At 39.6% G+C, this 24,333-nt stretch overlaps 1 protein-coding gene across 1 annotated transcript; it reads right to left on the bottom strand.

Moving 5' to 3' along the window:
• Positions 1-4,655: 4,655 nt before the first annotated feature.
• Positions 4,656-24,057, bottom strand: LOC103418923 (uncharacterized). The gene is made up of 4 exons (XM_070819092.1): positions 23,144-24,057; positions 22,667-22,937; positions 15,514-15,761; positions 4,656-5,395 (listed from the first exon to the last, which is right to left on the bottom strand). Exons 2-4 carry the CDS (start codon positions 22,914-22,916, stop codon positions 5,039-5,041), a joined length of 855 nt encoding a protein of 284 aa, XP_070675193.1. The 5' UTR covers positions 22,917-22,937; positions 23,144-24,057; the 3' UTR covers positions 4,656-5,038.
• Positions 24,058-24,333: the final 276 nt, after the last annotated feature.

The raw sequence follows: 24,333 nt of genomic DNA, 5'->3' as shown, positions 1-24,333 counted from the left end.
TGCATGGCGCGCTAGGCTTGCCTGGCAGCTGAATTGGATGGACCGGCAGAGGCCAGATCCATGTGAAAAGGAAGAAAGAAGGAGGCCAGCTCGGGCTGAGCCTCTAGGCCGATTGAAGATGAGGAAAAGAGGCACTGGGCCTCTGTTGACTTAGGTCAAGCGAATGAAGAGAGAGGCGCTGGGCAAGCCTCCCTGGTCTCAGGCTATGTTGCATTCTAGGTCGAGGGATAGCATCCATACATTTAAGCTTCTTGAACAGTTAGTGTTTAGTGAACTTGTTCAACAAACAAGTACTTGTATATCTGTCATGTGTCCAACATGCGTAGTATAAGACCATGCTAACCTTAATGCAATATATACCAACCTATTCAGATAATTAATGTTCAATTGACTATCGGATAGATTTATTTAAGAACTAAATGACTATGGAATACAAGTCTCCTTGCCCTGACCTCATTTACGACATTGTTTTCATACTTTAAATCCTATGGACTCATTCATAATATATTATCATTATAATATCAAGCCAAACTCATGAATGAATAAAACTTGCCATTGTATTATTTAATTAATATAAAATTATTACACAATATCCAATATTACATAAATTGGCTTTTAGGGCATAACTTTGACAAACTCCCACCTGCTTAAGACCATAAATGGAACATTGAAGTGTGCATACTTTACGTTCTTCACATTTAGGAATAAATCATTTGGGTTGTATCTTATATAGTTCTTCCTCTAGATAGCCATTAGGTTCACGTCCATCTGTCATATATCATAGTCCAAGTGAGCGGCTATTACAAGCAAAATACAAATAGACTTTGTCTTGGCAACCGCCGAGAAGGTATCATCAAAATCGATGCCTTCTCTTTGTATATACCCTTTAGCTACAAGTCTAGCTTTATAGGTTTCGGTTTTGCCGTCTAAATTTGGTTTTCTTTTATAGATCCATTTGTTTCCTATAAGAAGGACTTCTTCGGGAGGATCAACCAAGGTCCAAACTTGGTTAGAAAATATTGAATCAATTTGAAATTTCATGACGACTTGTCATTTACTCGTAAGAAATTTGAGAAATGCTCGAGGAAGGGACACAGATATGAGGATCACGATAATTTTTTCAGTTTGAAATTCCACCTCGGTTTGAATTCTTTGACCTTTTCTGTGGCTTCAGACTTGTGTTCTATAAGATGCACAAATACATCGACTCATCGTCAATAAAGGTGATTAAATAGCCATAGCCATAGTCTGAAATATCGATAATGTCGACCGGTTTTTTCGAATCTCGGATATTTCGGAACATATCCATGTACATATCGTACAAATATCGACAATATCGACGATAATATCGGAAAATATCAATATCGGTGTAATATCGCTAAAATATCGAAAATATCGATGTAAAGGAAGGAAAAAAAAAAAGAAGGAAAAAAAGGGAAAAAGTTTCTTCGAATCACGGATATTTCAGAACATATCCATGTACATATCGTACAAATATCGACAATATCGATGATAATATCAGTGTAATATCGCTAAAATATAGAAAATATCGATGTAAAGGAAGGAAAAAAAAAAAGAAGAAGAAAAAAAAGGGAAAAAGGGAGGAAAAAAACACACAAAGGGGATTTGAACCCCTCCCATTTTACTCCTCCAACACCATAACCACCATATATTACTTATGTTTTAGTGATAATATGCTAAAATATTTATATTTATATGAGTGGCATGTTAACAATTACATGCAAAACTATTTTGGGGATTTATCATTTGATGAATACTCTCCACAATAAACTTACTCTACACATAGAGATGATGAAGATAGTGAAAAATTTGAACCTCATAGGAACTTTATGTGGTACTAAATCACTCATGCATCTTACCATGCAATATATAAAGTGTAAAATATTGTAGTAAATCATTATATATAAATGATTATGGTGTTTTAATCTTTTTTTCATTAATTACTACATATTTTCTACACTCACAATGTTTGCCAGCTTGCTGTATAATCAACTTAAATCAGTTAAATCCATCATGTAATGCATTTCCTTCTAATTTTTTTTTATAAACTAATAGATAATTGACTAAATAAACATTCTCCAAAATTTCAATAAAAATTTTCAAATTTTTCTTACAATTTCCGTGGTTTTTATTTAATTTTTTTATCGATATCGATAATATCCCGATATTTTCATCGAAATTTCCATGTTTTTGAATTACCGATATTTCCAATATCATCGATATTTTATACCATGACCATAGCCACCTCTTGAAACAGTGCTTATGGGACCACATACATTAATGGAGCTCGAGCTATTTTGCCTATGAGACAAGGCTCACAGGTCGGCAACGGTTAACTCAGGTTTAATTAATCTCTCATTGTACAAGCCTTCCAAACACTTGTCACTTATGTGGACTAAACGTATATGCCACTATTTGCGCGCATTGATCTCTTCTCAAGGTCGTTTGCTCCCACTGACATTATTATCACTTCAATTGCAGTATATCCCACCTTCCAGTTGAAGGATGTAACGGTGTGCCACTAGGTAATCATTACCTATTATTTCATTCCTAAATGTGATCTCACATTTCTAATCATCATGATTTACAAAGTAACCATTTAAATCCAAACACAATGTTATAAATATATGTCGGAATGAAACATTGGTTTTAGGTTTCTATCCGTCTTTATGTCGTGTAACTATCACACACATGATAGCTAGCCCCTAAATTAAGCATCCATGATTGGATAGAATTCACCACAATCGTAGAATCCATAATAACAAGGACATTTGGATCGAAATTCGTCCCGAGTTCTAGAACAATTTCTTCCTTAAAAGTCATTTGCCTCTTATGTTTAATCATTTACTTATCATGGTTTGACTTGATATAATTCACATGAATTTTGTCACTTATAAGTGAAGAGAAATTCCACTAAATATTAGTATAGTTGATATTCGATACATATTAAATATTTTTTTTTGAGATGATCTTTAACGAGTCAAAACAGTTTACCATAATGTTGATACAAAAATGATATCACAATGTAAGGGAAATAACTCATTACCTATAAAGAGCCAACTACTATCCAACATTACATTTAAGGCTAAATTGGATTAATTGTCCCGTGGTGAGGTAATCGGAAGATAGCCCCGTGGTGAAAAAATTTGGATTTAAACCCTCGTGGTGAACTCCGTTAGGATTTAAGCCCAAAATTAACATTTATGTGAACTCTCCATTAACCCAAAATTAACAATCCCACCCTTACCCCAAAGATTTCATTGGATTTTAAATTTTCTGATCCAAAGCAGTGTCACTTTTTGTGTTCTCTGGGTTAATTCAATCTGAGCCAGTTTTTAAATTTCAACTCTTTCTCTAACTAGGATACCCAGAAGAAAAAAGGAGCTTTCTTTATGGTAAAACCAGAAAAATGAGCTTGCTTTCACGCTTAAGTGGCATCAGAGGCTGAGATTTGATCTAGGTTGTGAAGTTTCAAGCTTTTGGATCCAATCCCTTGTAATTTATTAACCTTTAGATTTTGTAAAGTTTGAGTAAGTTTATATTTACCACCCAAATTGCGGTTCTTTCTTATTTTTACAAATCCTGAAGCTTCTTTTACTGCAGAGAGGCTCCAACCACACCATCCTTAATCTGTAAGTCAGCTTTCACAACCCAATATTTCGTTTTTCAGTATTTGAATGGAATCGAAGCATGGATCATCGAATTCATAGTCTTGGATGAATGAGTTTTTTTCTCTTTTGGTTATGAAGGTTGAATGGGTTAATAGATACACGAGGGAGATGTTAATTTTGGACTTAAATTCTAATAGAGTTCACCATGAGTAAATCCGACTCTTGTCACCACATGGGCTATCTTCCGATTACCCTCTCATCACGGAAATCATTAATCCAATTTAGCCTACATTTAAAATGTTCAAAGTATAGCCAGCCAATCTTTTTCTATTACTGGAATTCTTGGGCACATGAATAAAGCAAGAGAAACTTTTTGACGTGGAAGAGAGAAATGCTAATTTCTTAATGATTTAATGTTTCGATTGGATTTTTTCTAGCTACCTTTTCTTCCGCCTGAAATTTGTGAGGAAATTTTAGCAATGATCTCTTAATTTTAATTTATTTGAGCAATGATCTTTCATCTAAAAATCCATGACCTAGTCATTTTCGTCAACTCTATTAGAATTTCTGTCAAAACGAGTCATGTTTGAAGAATTATTTATACAATTGAATTAAAGTTAAGGGTCCATTGCTCCAATTGGATTAAAATTGATGGACCATTTCTCAAATTGGATTAAAATTGAAGGACCATTTCTACAATTTTTTTTTCATTTAATTTCCCATATTTTGCCCTTGATTCAACCTCACATGCGTGGCAACTGGCACGTGGATCAGTTTGACATAAGTTTTAACAGAGTTGATTAAAAGAGCCATAACTGCACTTTTTGAAGAGTTAAAGAACCAATGATCATGAATTTTTAATTGAGGCACCATTGCTCCAATAGGTTAAAATTAAGAGATCATTGCTACAATTTTCTCGAAATTTATTGATCCGGCGGAGGGGATTATGACTGGTTGTGCAATACTATGTTTGAAAACACTACTACTATCAACGATACTACCAACACTAGTCAAAAGACTACATTGTATGAGGAGACATTCTCTCTTGCAACCATTTCACAGTCCGTGACATCATTCAGCCAAACAACACCCAAAAACTAGTCAAAACATAACTCACATTTATAAGTCTTACTATTATTAAAACCTGCCTAACCGAATACTGCATAAACCTGGTCAAGAGAATAAACATAATGCTCAATCAGTAGGATTTGGATCCTCTCCTGAGCTAATGGAGAGGATCCTCCTGACCAACATATATGGATCGTTGGATGAAAATTCAACGGCTACAAAAAAGAGGGTCCCTTTAAAGTTATAATAATTATAGCCGTTGGATTTTCATCCAACGGCCCATATATGTTGGTCAGGAGGATCCTCTCCTTAAGCTCAGGAGAGGATCCAAATCCCAATCAGTAATACCGTGAACCAGTATCATAGACACGACCTCCAGGATATGGACCTCTAGGCTCAAACCGATGATCCCGAGAACCCCCAAGAAATCGAGCCCTCTCACTGTAGGAATCATATTGATCAGTATTATACCCTCGGTGTGCTTCACCAACAGGAGCCGAGGCTGCAACTCCACTGTACCCATGATGATCAGAGGCGCCCATGCTGCTGTTCGGGTAACGATCTGTCACCAATTGCTGGTACTGATGCTGTCGGGCATTTGATTCCTTCTCAAGTAATTCATCTCTACGTTTAGCATGCCGTGCCCGAAGTGCTGCCAGCTGTTCTTGGTATTGAGCATTGACCGCGCCAATTTTCTGAGAACCCATACACAATGCACTTACATGTAAGATATAAATAACAAAGACAAATGAACATCTCAAATTATCTATCTACATGAGATAAAATCATGAAATAAATCCTCCTCCTCAGTTAAAGATAGGATGTGAGAAAAAGGAAAGAATACGCAAAACATTGAAACCTTTTAGTTCGTATTCTATCGAGGAAAAGAAATATAGTTGCCAGAAGTACATGTTATCCACACTTTGCAACCTCTCTAATAAGAACAGTTTTATGGCTTAGGAAGACAGCGGCTACAGCCATGTCCGCATCTTGATTTCATTTTAGTGACTTAAAGAAAACTAACTATAATCTGAAACACATCTGGTGAGTAAATGGAAAATATACTTTCAAAAGGCACAAGTTTGATTCGTAGGGTATCCAGAGAATACCTAAGCATGTTCGAATATATATAAGCCATGAATTTGGGGTTCAATGATAGCTTCCGAATTTTCTCTATTTTGAAAAAGGGTAATGCTAGGGAGATCAAATTTTTAAACCAAATTTGCAAACCAAATTATGTGATTGTTAATGATTAGATTATTAGTTAAGTGTCGATTAACAAACTTATTTCCTATTGGTGACACCTTATTTGGTTTGCAAATTTGGTTTAAAAAGTTGGTCTCCCTACCATTATCCTTAGAAAAAAGACTGGAAGGAAGCGTAAACATGAAAAAGAGAGTAATACCATCCATGGAGAACTTCTGAACAAATCTAAGTTTGAAGAATTATCAAGCACACATACATAACCCAGACCCATCCAGGGGCCACTAAACCCAACCCAATCTGCACTTATCCTTAGTCTCTCCCACCACTTTAAATCAGGTTCAGAAAATCAATATCAAAAGGTTTATCTACTTAGCTATGAGGCACCACACTTGCAATGCACTAGTCAAGTTGTGTTTAAAGATGATTTAACTTCATGCTCATCCAATCCTTTTTTTTTCTTTATTAATTAGTTTGGGAACTCTGCCTGTGTAAGTTTATTTTACATTGCCGGTCCCAAGTCCGGATAAAGGAGGAGGAAGAGGACGTCAGGTAGTCAACAGCCGGCACTCCTAGGTTACGTCGAATCCTTATGAAAATGAATCTAGAACGAAATCGCGCTAAATCTAGGGCGTCACCCGTAAGTGGCGGGCTGTGTGGCTCGAACACAGTAATAAGTGAGCAATGGTCGCTGTATCTCCATCGGCACCTGGATGCAGTGTTAAATGAGCAAGAGGGCCATAGAAACTTCTTTTTGAACGACTCAACTCAAAGTTGTTTGGGAGCATATGCTCCTATCAACTTTACACAGGACACACAAAAGAAGTACTTTGATCCTATTAGACGGGGGAGGTTGAAGAAGCTAGGATAGAAGGGTAGAGTTCAAGAGAGTAGAATGCGTTTAGGAACGTGAAATATAGGAACCCTAACGGGAAAATATATGGAAGTAGTGGAAGTTATGGTGAGGAGAAGGATAAATATTATGTGCCTACAAGAAACTAAGTGGGTTGGTCTTAAGGCAAAGGATCTAGAAAACTCAGGATTTAAACTTTGGTATTCGGGCACAAATAGAACAAGAAACGGTGTTGGCATCATCGTGGACAAGACCTTGACACAAGATGTTGTAGATGTCAAGAGGGTAGGAGGTAGAATCATGGCAATCAAGATTGTAATAGGACAAGAACTCATCAATGTAATTAGTGCGTACGCACCTCAAGTAGGGTTGGATACGAGTTCGAAGGAGAAATTTTGGGAAGACCTTGGAGACTTGGTGCAAGGAATTGCTCAGACGGAGAGTTATTTATAGGAGGAGATTTAAATGGACACGTGGGTAAGGAGACAGACAACTATGGAGGTTTTCATGGTGGTCATGGTTTTGGGTAGAGAAACGAGGATGGGGAAGCTATCTTGGATTTTGCAATGACATATGATCTCTTCTTAGCCAACACCTTATTTAAGAAAAGAGAAGAACATGTGATCACCTACAAGAGTGGGTCGTAAAAAACACAAATAGATTTTCTTCTAATGAGGAAAGGAGATCGTATAACTTGTAAGTATTGCAAAGTTATACTAGGAGAGAGCTTGGCTAATTAACATCGCTTGTTGGTGATGGATGTACATATCAAAAGAGTAAGAAAAAAGAACAAGACTTGGAAGTGCCCAAGGACTAGATGGTGGAATCCAAAAGGAGAAAAACAAGCCATTTTCAAAGAGAAAGTAATCACCCAGTGTGTGTGAGATAGAGAGGGGGAAGCTAGCCAAAGGTGGGATTCCATGGCTAGTTGTATCCGAAAAGTAGCAAAAGAGGTATTAGGAGAGTCCAAGGGCTTTGCTCCACACCAAAAGGAATCTTGGTGGTGGAATGAGGAGGTACAAACAAAGGTGAATGCTAAGAAGGAACGTTGTAAAGCCTTATACAAAGATAGGACCGATGAAAATGGTGAAATGTATAGAAGAGCGAAGCAAGAGGCGAAGAAAGCTGTGAGAGAAGCTAAGTTAGCGGCTTATGACGATATATATAAGCGACTAGATACCAAAGAAGGAGAGTTGGATATCTATAAACTAGCTAGAGCAAGGGAAAAGAAGACAAAGGACCTAAACCAAATGAGGTGCATCAAGGATGAGGATGGAAAGGTTCTTGCTACAAAGAACGCGGTCAAAGACAGATGGATAGGTTATTTTCATAATCTTTTCAATGAAGGACATGAAAGGAGTACTTCTTTAGGGGAGTTGAGTAACTCAGAAGAGTGTAGAAACTACTCATTTTATTGTCGAATCAGGAAGGAAGAAGTGGTTGTAGCTTTGAAGAAGATGAAGCATAGAAAAGCAGTGGACCCAGATGATATACCGATCGAAGTGTGGAAAGTCTTGGGAGAGACAGGTATAGCATGTCTCACTGACATTTTCAATATGATTTTGAAAACGAAGAAGATGCCAAATGAGTGCCGAAAGAGCACTTTGGTGCCTATCTACAAGAATAAGGGCGACGTACAAAATTGCATGAACTATAAGGGTATTAAGCTAATGAGTCATATAATGAAGCTTTGGGAGAGAGTCATTGAGCATAGATTGAGGTAAGAGACACGGGTTTCGGACAACCAATTCGGGTTCATGCCAGGACGCTCAACCATGGAGGCAATCTATCTCTTACGAAGATTGATGGAAAGATATAGAGAGGGGAAAAAGGATTTACACATGGTCCTTATAGATTTGGAAAAAGCGTATGATAGGGTCCTAAGAGACATTATTTGGAGGATTTTAGAGAAGAAAGAAGTACGAGTAGCATATATCAAAGCTATAAAGGATATGTATGAAGGAGCAAAGACTGCCGTAAGAACTCATGAAGGACAAACCGAAAGCTTCCCCATAACTGTAGGATTACATCAAGGCTCATCCTTAAGTCCTTACCTTTTTGCGTTGGTAATGGATGAGTTAACAGGACATATTCAAGATGATATTCCTTGGTGTATGCTTTTCGCAGACGATATAATGTTGATAGATGAAACTCAGAAAGGAGTAAATGTGAAGCTTAACTTTTGGAGAGAAGTGTTGGAATCTAAAGGTCTTCGCCTAAGCCGTTCAACAAGTTCAGTGCAAATGGAGGCCAAAATGAGTTAGGGGTGAGGATCGAAGATCAGGAAATACCAAAGAGCGACTGCTTTCGCTACCTAGGATCTATCTTGCAAAAGAACGGAGAATTAGATGGAGATCTCAACCATAGAATACAAGCTGGATGGATGAAGTGGAAGAGTGCATCCGGCGTGTTGTGTGACCGCCGTATGCCACTGAAGCTCAAGGGAAAATTTTATAGGACGACAATAAGGCCGGCGATGCTTTATGGCACAGAATGTTAGGCGGTGAAGCATCAACACGTACACAAAATGGGTGTAGCGGAGATAAGGATGCTTCGTTGGATGTGTGGGCACACGAGAAAGGATAAGATTAGGAATGAGGATATCCAGGGTAAAGTGGGAGTAGCCGAAATTGTAGGAAAGATGAGAGAAAATCGGTTATGGTGGTTTGGACATGTGCAAAGAAGGCCTACTGACGCTCCGGTTAGAAGATGCAACTATGGGATAGAGGTTCAAGGCCGAAGGGGTAGAGGAAGACCTAGGAAAACTTTGGAAGAGACTCTAAGAAAAGACTTAGAGTACTTGGATCTAATGGAGGACATGATACAAAACCGCGAACAATGGCGTTCTAAGATTCATATAGCCGACCCCACTCAGTGACTTGGATTTTTCAAGTCTCCAACCGAGAAGTTTTCCTCACTCGAGAAATTAAGGGAACACTACCTCAACCTACATGCTTCACTCACAAAGCTTCAACATACAAGCTTCAACAAAAGAAAAATTCAAAGAACTTAGTGAAGAATGCTTTGGTGTATTTAACACAATACGTTGAACTGAAGCAAAGCTTATTTATTGATATCTCCGATAAGTTACAAATATGTACATATACACGAGTCAAAATAAACAAACAAGAGGGGGCCTTCACAAAGGTTACTTAGGATAAGTCTCAGCAATCGGTAGAGCCCTAGAAAGAGAAGGTACCAGAGGGTGATCACTCGGAGCCTCAGTACTGGACAGAACCCTAGAAGGAAAGGCATCAGAGGCTGATCATTTAGAGCTTCATTACGCGGTACAGCCCCAGAAGACGAAGGCAATAAATGACTTTGGAACAAACCCACAAACCTCTGATGATCAAGTAAAATCTGACCATCAGATTCCTTCATCTGGTCAAGCTTCCTCTTCATGTTTGTAGCATAGTCATGTGCGAGCCTGTGCAACTGTTTATTCTCATGCTTGAGCCCTCTAATCTCCTGCTTGAGACTCATCACTTCAGCCGCCAATGATTCAACTTAGCGGGTTCGAGCAAATAGACGTTGGGCCATATTAGACACAGAACCTGCACACTGAACACTGAGAGCCAGAGAATCCTTAACAACCAACTCATCAGACCGTTTGGAAAGAAGTCTGTTATCTTTGGGAGTGAGAAGACTCCTGGCCACCACCACAGCGGTCATATCATTCTTCATCACAGAATCCTCAACAGTAAGAGGACCAGTAGGGGATAAGAAGGATGGGCGCCATATGTTGTTTGGAGAAGGCGCGGCTGCCTCTTCACAAGGTTCAAGTCAAAACGACAGTCGGAAGGGCTAGACATTTTCAAAGGTGTTGAAGAGAGAAGAGGTCAGACAAATCAAGATCTTAGAAGTGCAAGAAGAGAGCTTCTACTTGTGGAGATTCAAGTGTGTTTTGGAACTTAATGCCAGCCTTTATAAAAATCTGCACTCGACGGAACTTCAGAAATCGAAGAGGCGCCTACTCAGATATCGAAGAGGCGTTTGCTTTCTCAAAAGCTGGGCTACTCAAAGACCACGAGGGCCAATCTTAAAAATCGAAGAGGCGTTTGCTTTCTCAAAAGCTGGGCTGCTCAGAGACCACGAGGGCCGATCTCAGAAATCGAAGAGTCACCTGCTTTCTCAGCCTTGTCAGCACCTGTCACATGCACACTTAGCTTTGCGGAAATTACGGGCAATCTGTCGAAGATTTCTGGTGAAGTAGAAAACACGTGAATCTTATTGTTCAATCATCCACTTTCCACACGCAACATCAGCTCATGGGTACCACAAATAACTTTGCCAAAGATCTTTGACAAAGTTTAGACACGTGAAGCTTGCAGCTCCTATTACATCGCTATGACCAATAAGGGTAAAAGAATAGCAAAGAAACAGCACTAACAAAGTTTAGACGCATAAATTTTGAAGATCTAGCTACCATATTATTACCCACAAGGGTAAAGGAACAGCACCACTGCTGGATAATTGGAAAGTCCCTGTGTGTCAACCTCTGTGCTCCGTGGCAAGGTAGACTAGCAAAAATGCCCAACCTTTACTCACATTTGAGAAAACACTCCCAACAAAATTGTTTGCTCCAAAATCAAAGAGGCACCGCCCTTCGAATCTCGAGAGCTAGACTCCCAACATGATTACTTTCTCAAAAATCGAAGAGACCGCTCTCCGAATTTCAAGAGCCAGACTTCCAGCAGGATTGCTTTCTCAAAAATCGAAGAGGCATCGTTCTCCAATCTCGAGAGCCAGATCCCCGACAGGATCGCTTGTTCGAAAACCGAAGAGGCATCGCTTTCTCAACTTCGAGAGCCAGATCTCCTTGGATAAAACTTGTCTGTAATCTTCACACGCAACATCAGATTTCCAGATACCACAGACCACTTTTTCAAAGTGCTCTGACAGAGTTAAAACACGTGAAGCTGGCAGCTCCCACTACAGTGCTATGACCAAGAAGGGTAAAGGAATAACATTACTACTTGTTAGGGAGACTCCTATATATGTCGACCTCCATCCTCAACGGACAGGCAGACTTGCAAAAATGCTCAACCCTTTCTAATATTTGAGAGGGCACTCCCAACGAAGTCTCTCGAAATACTCAGCTTTCTTTCCCCCCGATAATACCTTTGCAAACAAGTTACACCAGAGCAAGAATATCTCATATTATCAGGGTTAAAAGCAAGAGTATCCCATATCATGCTTTTTCCCTGTCTTTTCCTTTGGCCTTGTTCTTACCTGCAAATCAAGGAGAAAGAGCAATCAGTCAGCACTTGGAATCAAGCTTCCAATCAGGAACTGACTGCTTGGAACCCTTACCTGATTAATTACCTGACATTGCTCTCGAGTACTCATCTTCAACATCTTATGCTTCCAGAGAAGATACCACATCTGACTGAGGAACAGATAGGGCAAGTGAGAAGGATACAAGGAAGCATGTGGAGACAAGCGTAACAGAACACGTGCCGATATTTCCACTACTTTGTCAACAGCAAAAGTATCCCATATCAGCAAAGTCGAACGTACTCTAGATTTGATGGACTTGTTTTGACCCTCAAATTCTTCAGTCGGCCTTATACTCTAAAGGAAACCAGAAAACCCTCCAGCCCAGTTCAAGAATAAGCCTTTGGAAAGTTACTTCTTCAAAAGCAAAGGTATTTCATATCATCTCTTCTCCTTTTCTTCTCTTTATCCTTCATGCTGCCTGCAAGATAAGGAGAATGAGAACAATCCGAAACTCGAAATCAAACTTCTGATCTGGGACTAATTGCTTGGAGCTCTGATTGCTTACCTTGTATGTCACCCCTTTCAGCAGATCCCCTAGCTCGGCGACTTGGAGGACTCCTACTACATGGTTTGTATCACGCTTGACCAAACCTGAAACTACAAGTAAGCTTCAAGTGAAATTGATACATTACCTTGTGCATCTCCACCAGTTAAAGATACCACCCCTTGACGGAGGAAGAGTACTTCCAGAGAAGATGCCACATCTACCTACGAGACAGATAAGGCAAGTGAAGACGATACCACACTTCGGTACTTAGAAGTTTCGTGATTACTCAGCGACTTGGATCTTACAAGTCTCCAACCGAGGAGCTTCCCTCACTCGGGAACTTAGGGGAGCATTGTTTGTACCGTACTTGACCAATCCCGAAACTACCGAGCACCGGTCAATGTTATACCGTCAAGGCCAATCATAGAACGACGCGTGTCGACATTAAAATCAAAATCATAGCGTGACACGTGTCAACATCTGAAGCCAATCACAACACGACACGTGTCAATGTCAGAATAAGGCTAGAAACTCTCTTCTATAAAAGGAGATCATTCTCCCAAAATATTTTCTAATGCCATTTGTACTAAATCATTCACTTGTAGCCACTAAAGGAGAGCTTGAACCTATGTACTTGTGTAAACCCTTCACAATTAATGAGAACTCCTCTACTCCGTGGACGTAGCCAATCTGGGTGAACCACGTACATCTTGTGTTTGCTCTCTTACCTCTATCCTTTTACATACTTATCCACACTAATGACCGGAGCAATCTAGCGAAGGTCACAAACTTAATACTTTCTGTTGTACCAAAGTTCTCACTGATTTTGTGCATCAACAATCCTTAAGTCCTTACGTTTTTGCATTGGTAATGGATGAGTTAACAGGACATATTCAAGATGTTATTCCTTGGTGTATGCTTTTCGCAAATGATATAGGGTTGATAGATGAAACTTAGGAAGTGGTAAATGCGAAGCTTAACCTTTGGAGAGAAGTGTTGGAATCTAAAGATCTTCGCCTAAGCCGATCAAAGACAGAATATATGGAATACAAGCGGGATGGATGAAGTGGAAGAGTGCATCCGGCGTGTTGTGTGACCGTCGTATGCCATTGAAGCTTAAGAGAAAATTTTATAGGACGACAATAAGGTCGACGATGCTGTATGGCACAGAATGTTAGGCGGTGAAGTATCAACACGTACACAAAATGGGTGTAGCGGAGATGAGGATGCTTCGTTGGAGGTGTGAGCTCACAAGAAAGGATAAGATTATGAATGAATGGGTTGGACATGTGCAAAGAAGGCCTACTGACGCTCCAGTTCGAAGATGTGACTACGGGACAGAGGTTCAAGGCCGAAGGGGTAGAGGAAGACCTAGGAAAACTTTGGAAGAGACCCTAAGAAAAGACTTAAAGTACTTGGATCTAAAGGAGGACATGACACAAAACTGAGCGCAATGGCGTTCTAGGATTCACATAGCCGACCCTACTTAGTGGGAAAATGCTTTGTTGTTGTTGTATTAATTAGTTTGGGAATTATACATGTGTAGCTTAAGTAACAGATCAAGCCATAGTAGATAGTAATTTTCATTGCTCGATCCTGTAACAATTACTGGCTTGAACCTTTGTAGAATTATCAGAGAGACGGGCCAAACTAATCCATGGGCCACTATCTGTGTGTATGCACTAGTTTCGCAATGATGTGTCATAAAGATTTGCTCTCACATTCCAAATAATAAATAACACATTCAGGTTTTGCTACTTTTACTGCCCTTGAATAATATAAAAGTAATAGTTCATCAATCTATGATCGGTACAAATGTATATGTTTGAAGTTCTGAATTTCCTTGTTTCTCCTTCCATTTGGACCAATTAATTCAACTTATGTCGAAACAGCAAAAGATCCCATAAAAAGCATTTGTTACTCTCCTCGGTTTTAATTGGATCTGGAAAGGGGGGAGCTAGCTGGCAGTTCCTACTATGTCTAGGACTTAGAAAAAGATATTTGTTCTAAAACAGTGAAAACAAGCCTTTGAAGCAAAAGATAGCCCTTACAGGTATCAAGGTTGTTAAAATATCCCACATCAACTGTATGTCTGAGGAAAGAAGAGTTTAAATATCCTGACCCCACTCTAACTAATACCGAAACCTTTTGTGATAAAACCTCACACCTACTGATTGTGTAGGTGGTACTTACCAAGGTGGGGCCACTATCGGTGTTGTTGGAAGTGGGCCCTTGGCCCGTCTCTCTGATAATTCTACGAAGGTTCGAGCCAGTAATTGCTACAGGATAGAGCAATGAAAATTACTATCTACTATGGCTTGATCTATTACTTAAGAAACAACTAAGCTACACATGTATAATTCCTAATTAATAAAGGGAAAAAAATGATTGGATGAGCATGAAGTTAAGAAACACACGTCAACTAAAGGCATTTTAACCTCATAACATTCGGGTAAAATCCTCATATATCCAAAGAATAAAAATACAAAATAAATAAAGAACCTCACAACAATCTATCAGTCAATCACCATACAGGCAGAAATAAAACAGAAACAATAAAATCAAAAGCTGAACATAATAACAAAAACAAAGAAATATCTTTCACCTAATTTATGTCATAGTTTCACTAAAATTCTTTTTTCAGTTAATAATTGCCTTAATAAACCCAACCCAATCTGCACTTATCCTTAGTCTCTCCCACCACTTTAAATCAGGTTCAGAAAATGAATATCAAAAGGTTTATCTACTCAGCTATGAGGCACCACACTTGCAATGCACTAGTCAAGTCGTGTTTAAAGATGAGTTCACAAGTCAAGCATACTAAGACGAGGCTAACTAATAGATTATGCACTTTTACTTTTCCTCATAAATTAAAAATATTATTTGTTTTTCAGAGGAAAAAAGGGGTTGGGAAGTATACCACAAAACCCCAAATAAAGTAAATTGGGAATCCAAATAAAAAGAAAATTCACTTCCAAATATAAACTAACCTCTCTATGCCTAGCATTTTCCGCATCCTCAGCATCACTTTGTTCATGCACTAGTTTTTTAATGTCATCAAAGAACTTCTTCTCAAAATCTTCAAAAGTCTGCAATGAAGGCTTGTCCTCATATCCAAGGTCCATAGCTTCATTAAGTGGTTGAGATTGGGAATCGTTGCTGCTCTGTTTCTCCAAAGAATGTTTTGATTCAGGCCTTTGACCCTGGAAATAGGATCTTGATGTATCACCTCCTTGACCTGCAAACCAAGCATGTGAACTTGAGGATACAAAGCATCAACCAGGAAAGTATAAGGCATATCATCAGCTAGAGGCCCTCATCTGAGCACCTAATCCAGCTGCCCCTCAGGTAGGAGCTTCTATATTATAATTTGCAAGTGACGGTAAAACGATAGGAATGTGATGTCTAAAATATGACACAGAGACAAAAATTCATAAATCAACATTAGGTTTACCACTGTTGAGTTATAAAATTTCCTGGAATTATGGATCTGTTTCATTATCTTCCTAAACTAAGGTACAGGCACTCTTTATGCTTCTAACATGCCAACATTTATCTCTTATGTGCACTACATCAGATGAAATTTTATGGTCAAATTAGCCGATTAAACATATACTTGGATATTTGGCTAAAGAAAACCCAGGAATTAGATAGAAGTAAACTAAGTTTACATCTTGCTTAAGGCTAGGTCGGAATACATGAAGGATTGTGGAAAAAGAGGTCTAAGGAAAGTTGTAGAGTTGCTGCTGGCACAATCACCAGAAAATAGGCCAAAGATGTAGCTAGATTAGCTATGGAGGCCCACCGAAAGCATTTAGCCCAAAGAAATGAGCTCTAAGGCAGGAGCATTCCGGGAGAACAAGTTGTTGTTGAAAAACCCGCACACTAGACCTTGTTCTTTAATGTAACCAACGGCAATTGACTAAACTAGCAAATATTAGAAAACTTAGAAACACACAAGAATTATACTGGTTCTGCAGAACTTTTGCCTACGTCTAGTTGTGATTTCTCTAGGTAGAGAAATCACCGCTCCTTTGATTAATAATAGAGATTACAGAACTTTTGCAAACCCTAGAACTAATCTCAAAACTCTTGGCTGTCTGGCTGTTTTCTTTCTCTCTTAAAAAATCAGCCTTGCCACACCCTATTTATAGACATAGGGTTGGCTTAGATGTCCCAAAGCTCATTGAATTCCTATTTCTAAGTGGATTAAGAAATTACACTTATCCAAATCCAAATAGACTTCTAGAAATCCAAACCTAAATTGAATAAGGAAACTGAAATTCTTTCCTAATCCCTCTAGGACAAGAATCGGTATACCTCTAGGTCTCCTAAAACAATCCTAAACCAACTAAGACATATTTGACAAGCCAAAATCCTAACAATCTCCACCTTGGTGAGTCAAACCAAGTCTTGATCATTGCACCCCAAAGTATCTTTGAACCTTCTTGAAGCAGCTTTGGAAATCTTCAAGAGTCTTCACCTTGGCAATCTTCTTCTTGCCTCATTGCACCTCAAGTGAGGAGGTGCTTCTCCTTAATCAATCAACGAGATTGATCAAGTTCAAGCAATGCTTGAACTTCTTGGCTGGCACTATCTTTGTAAGGAAATCTGCAGCATTGTCATCCGTATGAACCTTTTCAATCCAAATTTCCTTAGACTCCACCCAATCTCTAATTTTGTGATACCTTGCTTCAATGTGCTTTGATCTTCCAGTAAAAACCTGATTCTTTGCCAAGTGAATGGCACTTTGACTATCACACTTCAGCTTCACACAATCTTGAGTGATTCCCATTTGACTTACCAAGCCACTAAGCCAAATCACTTCATTTCCAGCTTCGGCCAAAGCAATATACTCTGCCTCTGTGGTCGACAAAGCTGTAATTGGTTGCAGTAATGCCCTCCAACTGATTGGTCCTCCTGCACATGTAAACACATAACCAGAAGTTCCTTCTCTTGTCCAAGTCCCCTGCATAATCTGCATCCACATATCCTAACACCCCTACATTTTCTTTTTGCTTCTCAAACATAATCCTTTGTCGCCAAGAACCCTTCAAATAACGCAAAATCCACTTGACTGCATCCCAATGTTGCTTTCCTGGATTTGCCATGTATCTGCAAACGACACTGATTGCTTGAGCTATGTCGGGACGTGTGCATACCATTGCATACATGAGGCAGCCCACTGCATTAGCATAAGGCACATTCTTCATTACTTGTTGCTCTTCCTCGGACGTAGGACACTGTTGCCCACTTAACCTGAAGTGAGCCACCAAAGGAGTCGAAACTACCTTTGCTTCTTGCATGTTGAACTTCTTAAGAACCTTCTGAATATACTTGGCTTGTGATATCCAAATCCTTCCAGCGGTCCTATCTCTCTGAATTTCCATGCCAAGGATCTTCTGTGCAGCACCTAGATCCTTCATATCAAACTCCTTGCTTAACATCTTTTTCAAGTCTTGAATTCTAGACTTGTCTTGACAAGCAATTAGCATGTCATCCACATATAGCAATAGCAATATGATCATCCCATCTTGGAACACATGATAATACACGCAACAGTCATATAAACATCTTCTAAAATTGATTTTTAGCATGAATGAATCAAACCTCTTGTACCACTGTCTTGGAGACTATTTCAGGCCATAAAAGGACTTTCTTAGCTGACATACTAGGTTCTCTTTCCCATATTCAACAAACCCTTCTGGTTGAGCCATGAAAATCGTCTCCTCTAGATCTCCATGAAGAAATGTTGTCTTCACATCCATCTGCTCAATCTCCATGTCATGTTGAGCTGCCATAGCTAAAAGCAATATGATAGAAGTATGCTTGACTACAGGTGAAAAATCTCATCATAATCCACCCCTTCCTTTTGTGAGTACCCCTTAGCCACGAGCCTTGCTTTGAATCTCACAGCATCTTGTTCATGTAATCCTTCTTTTTTCCTAAATACCCACTTGCATCCAACTAGCTTTCTGTCTTTGGGCTTAGGAACCAACTCCCAAACAGAGTTCTTGTAAAGAGACTCCATTTCTTCTGTCATAGCACTTATCCAACTATCTCGCTCATCACTAGCTATAGCTTCCTGATAAGTAGTCAGATCTCCTTGACTAATGTTAAGAGCATAATTAACTTCGTCTTGGTCAAACCCAAATCTGTCAGGCTTCTTCTTGTTCTGATTTGGTTTGTCTAGTGCTATGCATCTCTGGAATGCAGGTGGATTGTTGGTTGGAATTTGAACCCTTTGGGATGTCTGGCGGATTGGAGTGCCTTCAATCTGCCTTGTTTCTTGCTCCACCTGATTCCTAACTGGTGAACGATACTGATGCTCTTTTTCTTCCTCAAAACCATCAGATTCGGCCTCTTGCTTGATTTGCTCCACCTGAGCTTCTTCTTCATCTGAACTGATTAATGGAATCTTTGTTGCTTCAATTTCAGCATCGTCCGTCTTCTCCCTACTGCTCTCGGCTTTATTAAGAGGCATGGTTGTCTCATCAAAGACAACATCTCGACTGACAACCTTTTTCCTGTTGTTGAAATCCCAAAGCTTGAAACCCTTAACTCTTTTCTCAAAACCTAAGAATATGCAATGTGTAGACTTCGGTTTGAGCTTGGACCTTTCATCACTTGGAATATGTGCATAAGCACTATAGCCGAACACCCTGAGCTTGGAATAGTCCACCGGCTTCTCAGACCATACCTCTTCTGCACTCTTAAAACCGAGAATTGTAGATGGTGACCTGTTAATCAAATAACTTGCATGATTAACAGCCTCTGCCCAAAAACTATCAGGCAATCCTGCATGAAATCGCATGCTCCTCTCTCCATGAGAGTTTAGTTCATCCTCTCAGCAGCTCCATTTTGTTGGGGATTCTTCTTTACTGTGAGGTGCCTTATGATGCCTTCCTGCTTGCAGTAATCGGTGAACTCATTACTTGTATATTCACCTCCATTGTCACTTCTCAGGTACTTGACCTTTCTTCCAGTTTGATTCTCGGTTTCTGTTTTCCATTCCTTGAACTTTGCAAAAACCTCGGATTTCTACTTCATGAAATAAACCCAAACCTTCCTAGAAAAATCATCCATGAAAGTAACAAAATACCTGGCTCCACCATTTGATTTAGTTGGTGCAGGGCCCCAAACATCTGAGTGAATATAGCTGAGTTGCTCCTTGCTTCGGTCATCTACACTGCTACTTGCGAATGATACCTTTCTTTGCTTTCCGAGAACACAGTATTCACAAAGTCCAGTTTGCAAGATGACACGCCTTCCAACAAGCCTTGCTTGTGTAATTCTTGCAACCCTTTTTGGCTTATGTGCCCGAGCCTATGATGCCAGAGTTCAATCTTGTCTTCTACACTGATTTATAGAAACAGCTGCTCCCCCGACTATAGTGGTCCCAATTAAATTATACAACTTATTGGGGTTGTAGGTCACCCTACATTACCACTAGCGATCCTTTGGTTACCCTAAGCCTTCCTTTTTTAGACTTGTACTCATAACTGACCTCATCTAAAGTACCCAAGGAAATCAAATTGTTCTTAGTCTAGGGACATACCTGACGTTCCCTAAAGCTCGTATCATCCCATCGAACATTCTGATTCGAAGAGTGACGATTCCTCTTACAGGACATGAAGAATCATCCCCCATTAAGACTTCCCCGCTGCTGACTTCTTGTAAGTATCGAACCATTCCCTTACTGCACACATATGAAAAGTGCATCCAGTATTCAAAATCCAATTGGTGAAAGCCTTGGAGCCTGATGTTACTGAAAGAAGCTCCTCGTCACTCTCGTGCTCGGTGACTGCACTAGCTGAACTTGAGCTTCCTTCCATCTTGGCTTTCTTCTCTTTCCAAATCTTGCAGTTCCTTTTCCAATGATCGGCTAAACCACATTCGAAGCAACCTTCGTTCTTTTCCTTTTTCTTCTTGGATTTTGACCTACCTCTATTGCTGATTTTCTCTTCCTTTGTCTTTTCCCGCCCCCTCTCCTTGCCTTTGGCATAAAGGCCTTGAGAGTTTTCAGTTATATCATCCAGTTTAGCATATGACTGAAGAGCTTGAATTACGTCTTCAAGCTTCAGGGACTCTTTTCCAAACATTAGAGTTGTTCGAAAGTGCTTGAAAGACGAAGGTAGAGACCTCAGCAAGATGATGGCCATATCATCATCTTTGTAAGTTTCTTCGACCTTCTGAAGATTAACTATGCAACTCTGGAACCTGCATACATGATGTTCAATATCACCTCCTTCCTCTAGTCGAAGCCCGAATAGTTCATCCTTTAGAAAAAGTTTATTGGACACGGTTTTGCCCATATAAATATTCTCCAACTTTTCCCATGCTTCCTGGGCAGTCATCTTTTCGGTGATGTGTGACCGAACTGATCTTGTGAGATGGATCTCGATGGAACTCTTGGTCTTCTTGAGAACCTTAGTCCATGCTGCCTCTGTCATGTTTTCCGGCTTCTTACCATCGAGTGCATCATCCAAATCCTGTTGTATCAGTACGTTCTTCATCATCCTTTGCCAATCCGTGAAATCATCCTTGCCGTCAAAGGGCTTTAACATATGTCCTTGATCCGCATTCATCTTCCCTTTTGACATCGTAGAACACCTTGATCCTAGCTCTTGATACCAATTGTTGAAAAACCCGCACACTAGACCTTGTTCTTTAATGTAACCAGCAAAAAAGCCCGTAAGCCCAAATGACTAGAAAAAAAAAAAGAACAGCCAATGACCAGGATCCCTTTGTCCATGTGTCTAGGATAGATACAAATTGATGTAAGAGCCTCCAAGGGTCGTGCAGGATGAATGGTGTGTTGAAAAACCCGCACACTAGACCTTGTTCTTTAATGTAACCAACGGCAATAGACTAACATGGTGAGAGAGATAACATGGTGAGAGAGATGGGGTAACATTTGATAGGACATAAAGGCCAAATTTTACCATCATTGACTTCGCATGATGACTATAGGATCAACTAATCACCCTCTCACAAAATAAGTTTTCAACCCTAAACCCCAAGATGTTCAATGGAAAATCGATTCCATGCAGCCTATTATCACTTCACAAAAGAAAATGGAATTATTGGGAGAAGATGACGCTCAATATTATCATGTATACAATCCACTATGTCAGGATCAACCCTGTTCTAGTTTAGGCATATGCCACCACAAACCATCCCTAGCTTCACAAAGATGTGCGAGTTGTCCATAATATCTTAGTACGGTCAGAATAAGAGGCAAATGAAGATCCTTACTTCCGCATTCATGATGAAGGCAGCAAAGGGAGAAAAGGTTAGTACTTTCTCAATTCATTGGGATGCTTGAATAATCAATCCTCATTAAGAAATGAAAACTTATGCCTCACCGTAAGAAGAGTCCTCAAAGTAGAACTGTCATGAGATGTTTGGGTATAGGGGTCAATCTAAAGTTAGGTTTAGATGTGGACACTTTTTAACTGCACAGCACCTAGAAATAGAGGAAAATGATGTGGCAGTATCGGTAAGACTGTATGATAAATTTGGTATAGGACACTGATTAGGTAAAAGAGTTATTTCAGAGCAATCCGCGTTGAGGACCATAGAATATCCTGTAAAGGAAAGTCTATAACTATCTCTTATTAGGAACTAAGATCATCAAGGAAACAGAGGACAGGAATCAAGAGATTCCATTTCCTTGTCCATTATGACTCAGGATCATAACAATTATGGTATGATGTCTTCATAACAAGAATGGAATTCCTGTACAAAAACCCTGCTAAGGTGCATCTCCTTTCCTAGCTTGAGCGTCACAGCATAGGTAACAGGTATTGCTCCATCATATTCGTGAAAAAAGTGAGAGGTCTAGCCAAAGTTATCAAATTTTGCAGTTAGCAACTAAAACAAAATGCATACAACCAACCTCTTTTATGGAGGTCTGGAAAAATCGAAACCCGTGAGAACTACATTTTGAGAGCGTAAAACGAACTTCAAACAACAAAATATATGGTTTAGTTTAAAATTTAGATTTTAACTTGACTTATACCCATTAACCAAAACAAAAACGTAACAAGATTTCGAGATTTAGCAATTCATAATTTCATATCACAGCAAACTCAGCATGTATGTATACGAGACTGCGAGAGAGTTGACAGAAATACTTACCTTCATTGTACATATGAGATGTCACTGGATTTGACCCTTTGGACCCATCTCTTTCCCATCTCCACTGGTCCTCTGATTTTGAAGTTGCATACGGATTCTCCCTCTCTGGAGGTGGAGTGAAAGCTTCCAGCCTTTCTTCGAAATGGCTAGAATTGTGCTCCATCCTTTGACCAGACATATGGTGCATCGGAGCAGCCGTGGCATATGCATTCGCACCCGAATCACCATACTGCCCCTGCCTTCTCATCATCTCACCTCTAAAACTTAAAAGCTGGAGCAAACAAACAGAGTGCGAATTCAGATGAATTATGCCAACACACTTCATTCAGGCATTTTATCAAACATATGGCGTGCAAGCTCAACTCGTACACACATATCCAAACCATTAGCCGAATCCAACGGCAAACAATCAAATTTCACTGCATCGTATCGTAGAAGAATAAGATGATTGAAAGAAGTACAAAAGATTGTGCTTACCCAATATCTTGATTTTTATTTCATCTTCTTATGCTGCCACTGCTTCTGCGAGTGGGTTGTTGAGACCGAAAATCGTACGCGACAACCGTTTCGGTCTTCAATTCGCACCACTATCCACTCCGGGTTTGTATCCGGTCCGCGTCAGTGGGCTTGGCCATTCCATTTTAAGTTTTTTCTCTCTGAAACAACGATATTGGACCAATTATATTTTTTTTTGTTTTTGGTGAAAGGACATTTTGATTGAACACCAAATACAAGCATACAAACAAACCGAATGCCCAAAAGACTATATATAATAAACAAACAAAAATAGGCCTAAAACACCAGAAAACAGAAAAGACCCCAAAAACAGTTGGGCCCAAAATTAACACAAAACCTCTAAAACCAAAAGCTTCCACAGCTTTCTCCACCGACCCAGTTCCAGGCAATACATCTGACTCCTTATCCACTAATGGGTATCGCCACATCCTACCCCACTTTGCTACCTAAGCAGGGCCATAAACTAGGGATAGCTGACAACTAAGCGAGGGAAGCCAACTACTAGTATGAAGCCCGTGGAAATCCATGAACCACACTTCCGGAACCGACAGACAACAAAAAGAAAGTGATGATGTTGGAAACACTCGAGCCGGTGGATACACCGGAACTTTCGCACGATCTCAGTAGGATGCATGGCTGAATATCAAACCAAGGAAGAGCCGGGAAGAGTTATACCCTCGGGGATAAAGGAAACGGGCAAATTGTAGTAAAAATTTAGGGGAAAAAGCAGTAGAGGCAAGGAAAACAAAAGAGAAAGAAAGCAAGGAGGAAATAGCAACCGACCTGCCCGAAGCTAGGGTCGGTGCCACCAGATTTTCTTGAGTTTGAAAGTCTCACACAAACAGTGATAAGAACTCTTAGCTTGGAGAAAAAGGCTTTCACCACGGAGAGAAGTTGTAACCAATTATAATTTAGAATCAAACATTTTATTGAGGAGAGTCAAATTTATACTCTTCCATGGTAGAGATGAATAATACTAGACTGTTGGTGGCTTTGTTCATTGGTTATTGTTTCATTGATCATCTTGCATTCTATCAATGACAATTAGGAGTGGATATAAAAACGTGAAACCACAAAATCAAATCGAATTGAGATAAAACAAACGGTGTTGACAAAAAAAATCAACATAGGTTCAAGACCTAGACCGAACC

This window comes from Malus domestica, chromosome 03 (genome assembly GCF_042453785.1).
Source record: "Malus domestica chromosome 03, GDT2T_hap1".
Lineage (NCBI taxonomy): Eukaryota > Viridiplantae > Streptophyta > Magnoliopsida > Rosales > Rosaceae > Malus > Malus domestica.
The sequence above is the reverse complement of the archived record's forward strand: the minus strand, read 5'-3'. Positions and strand labels throughout refer to the sequence as shown.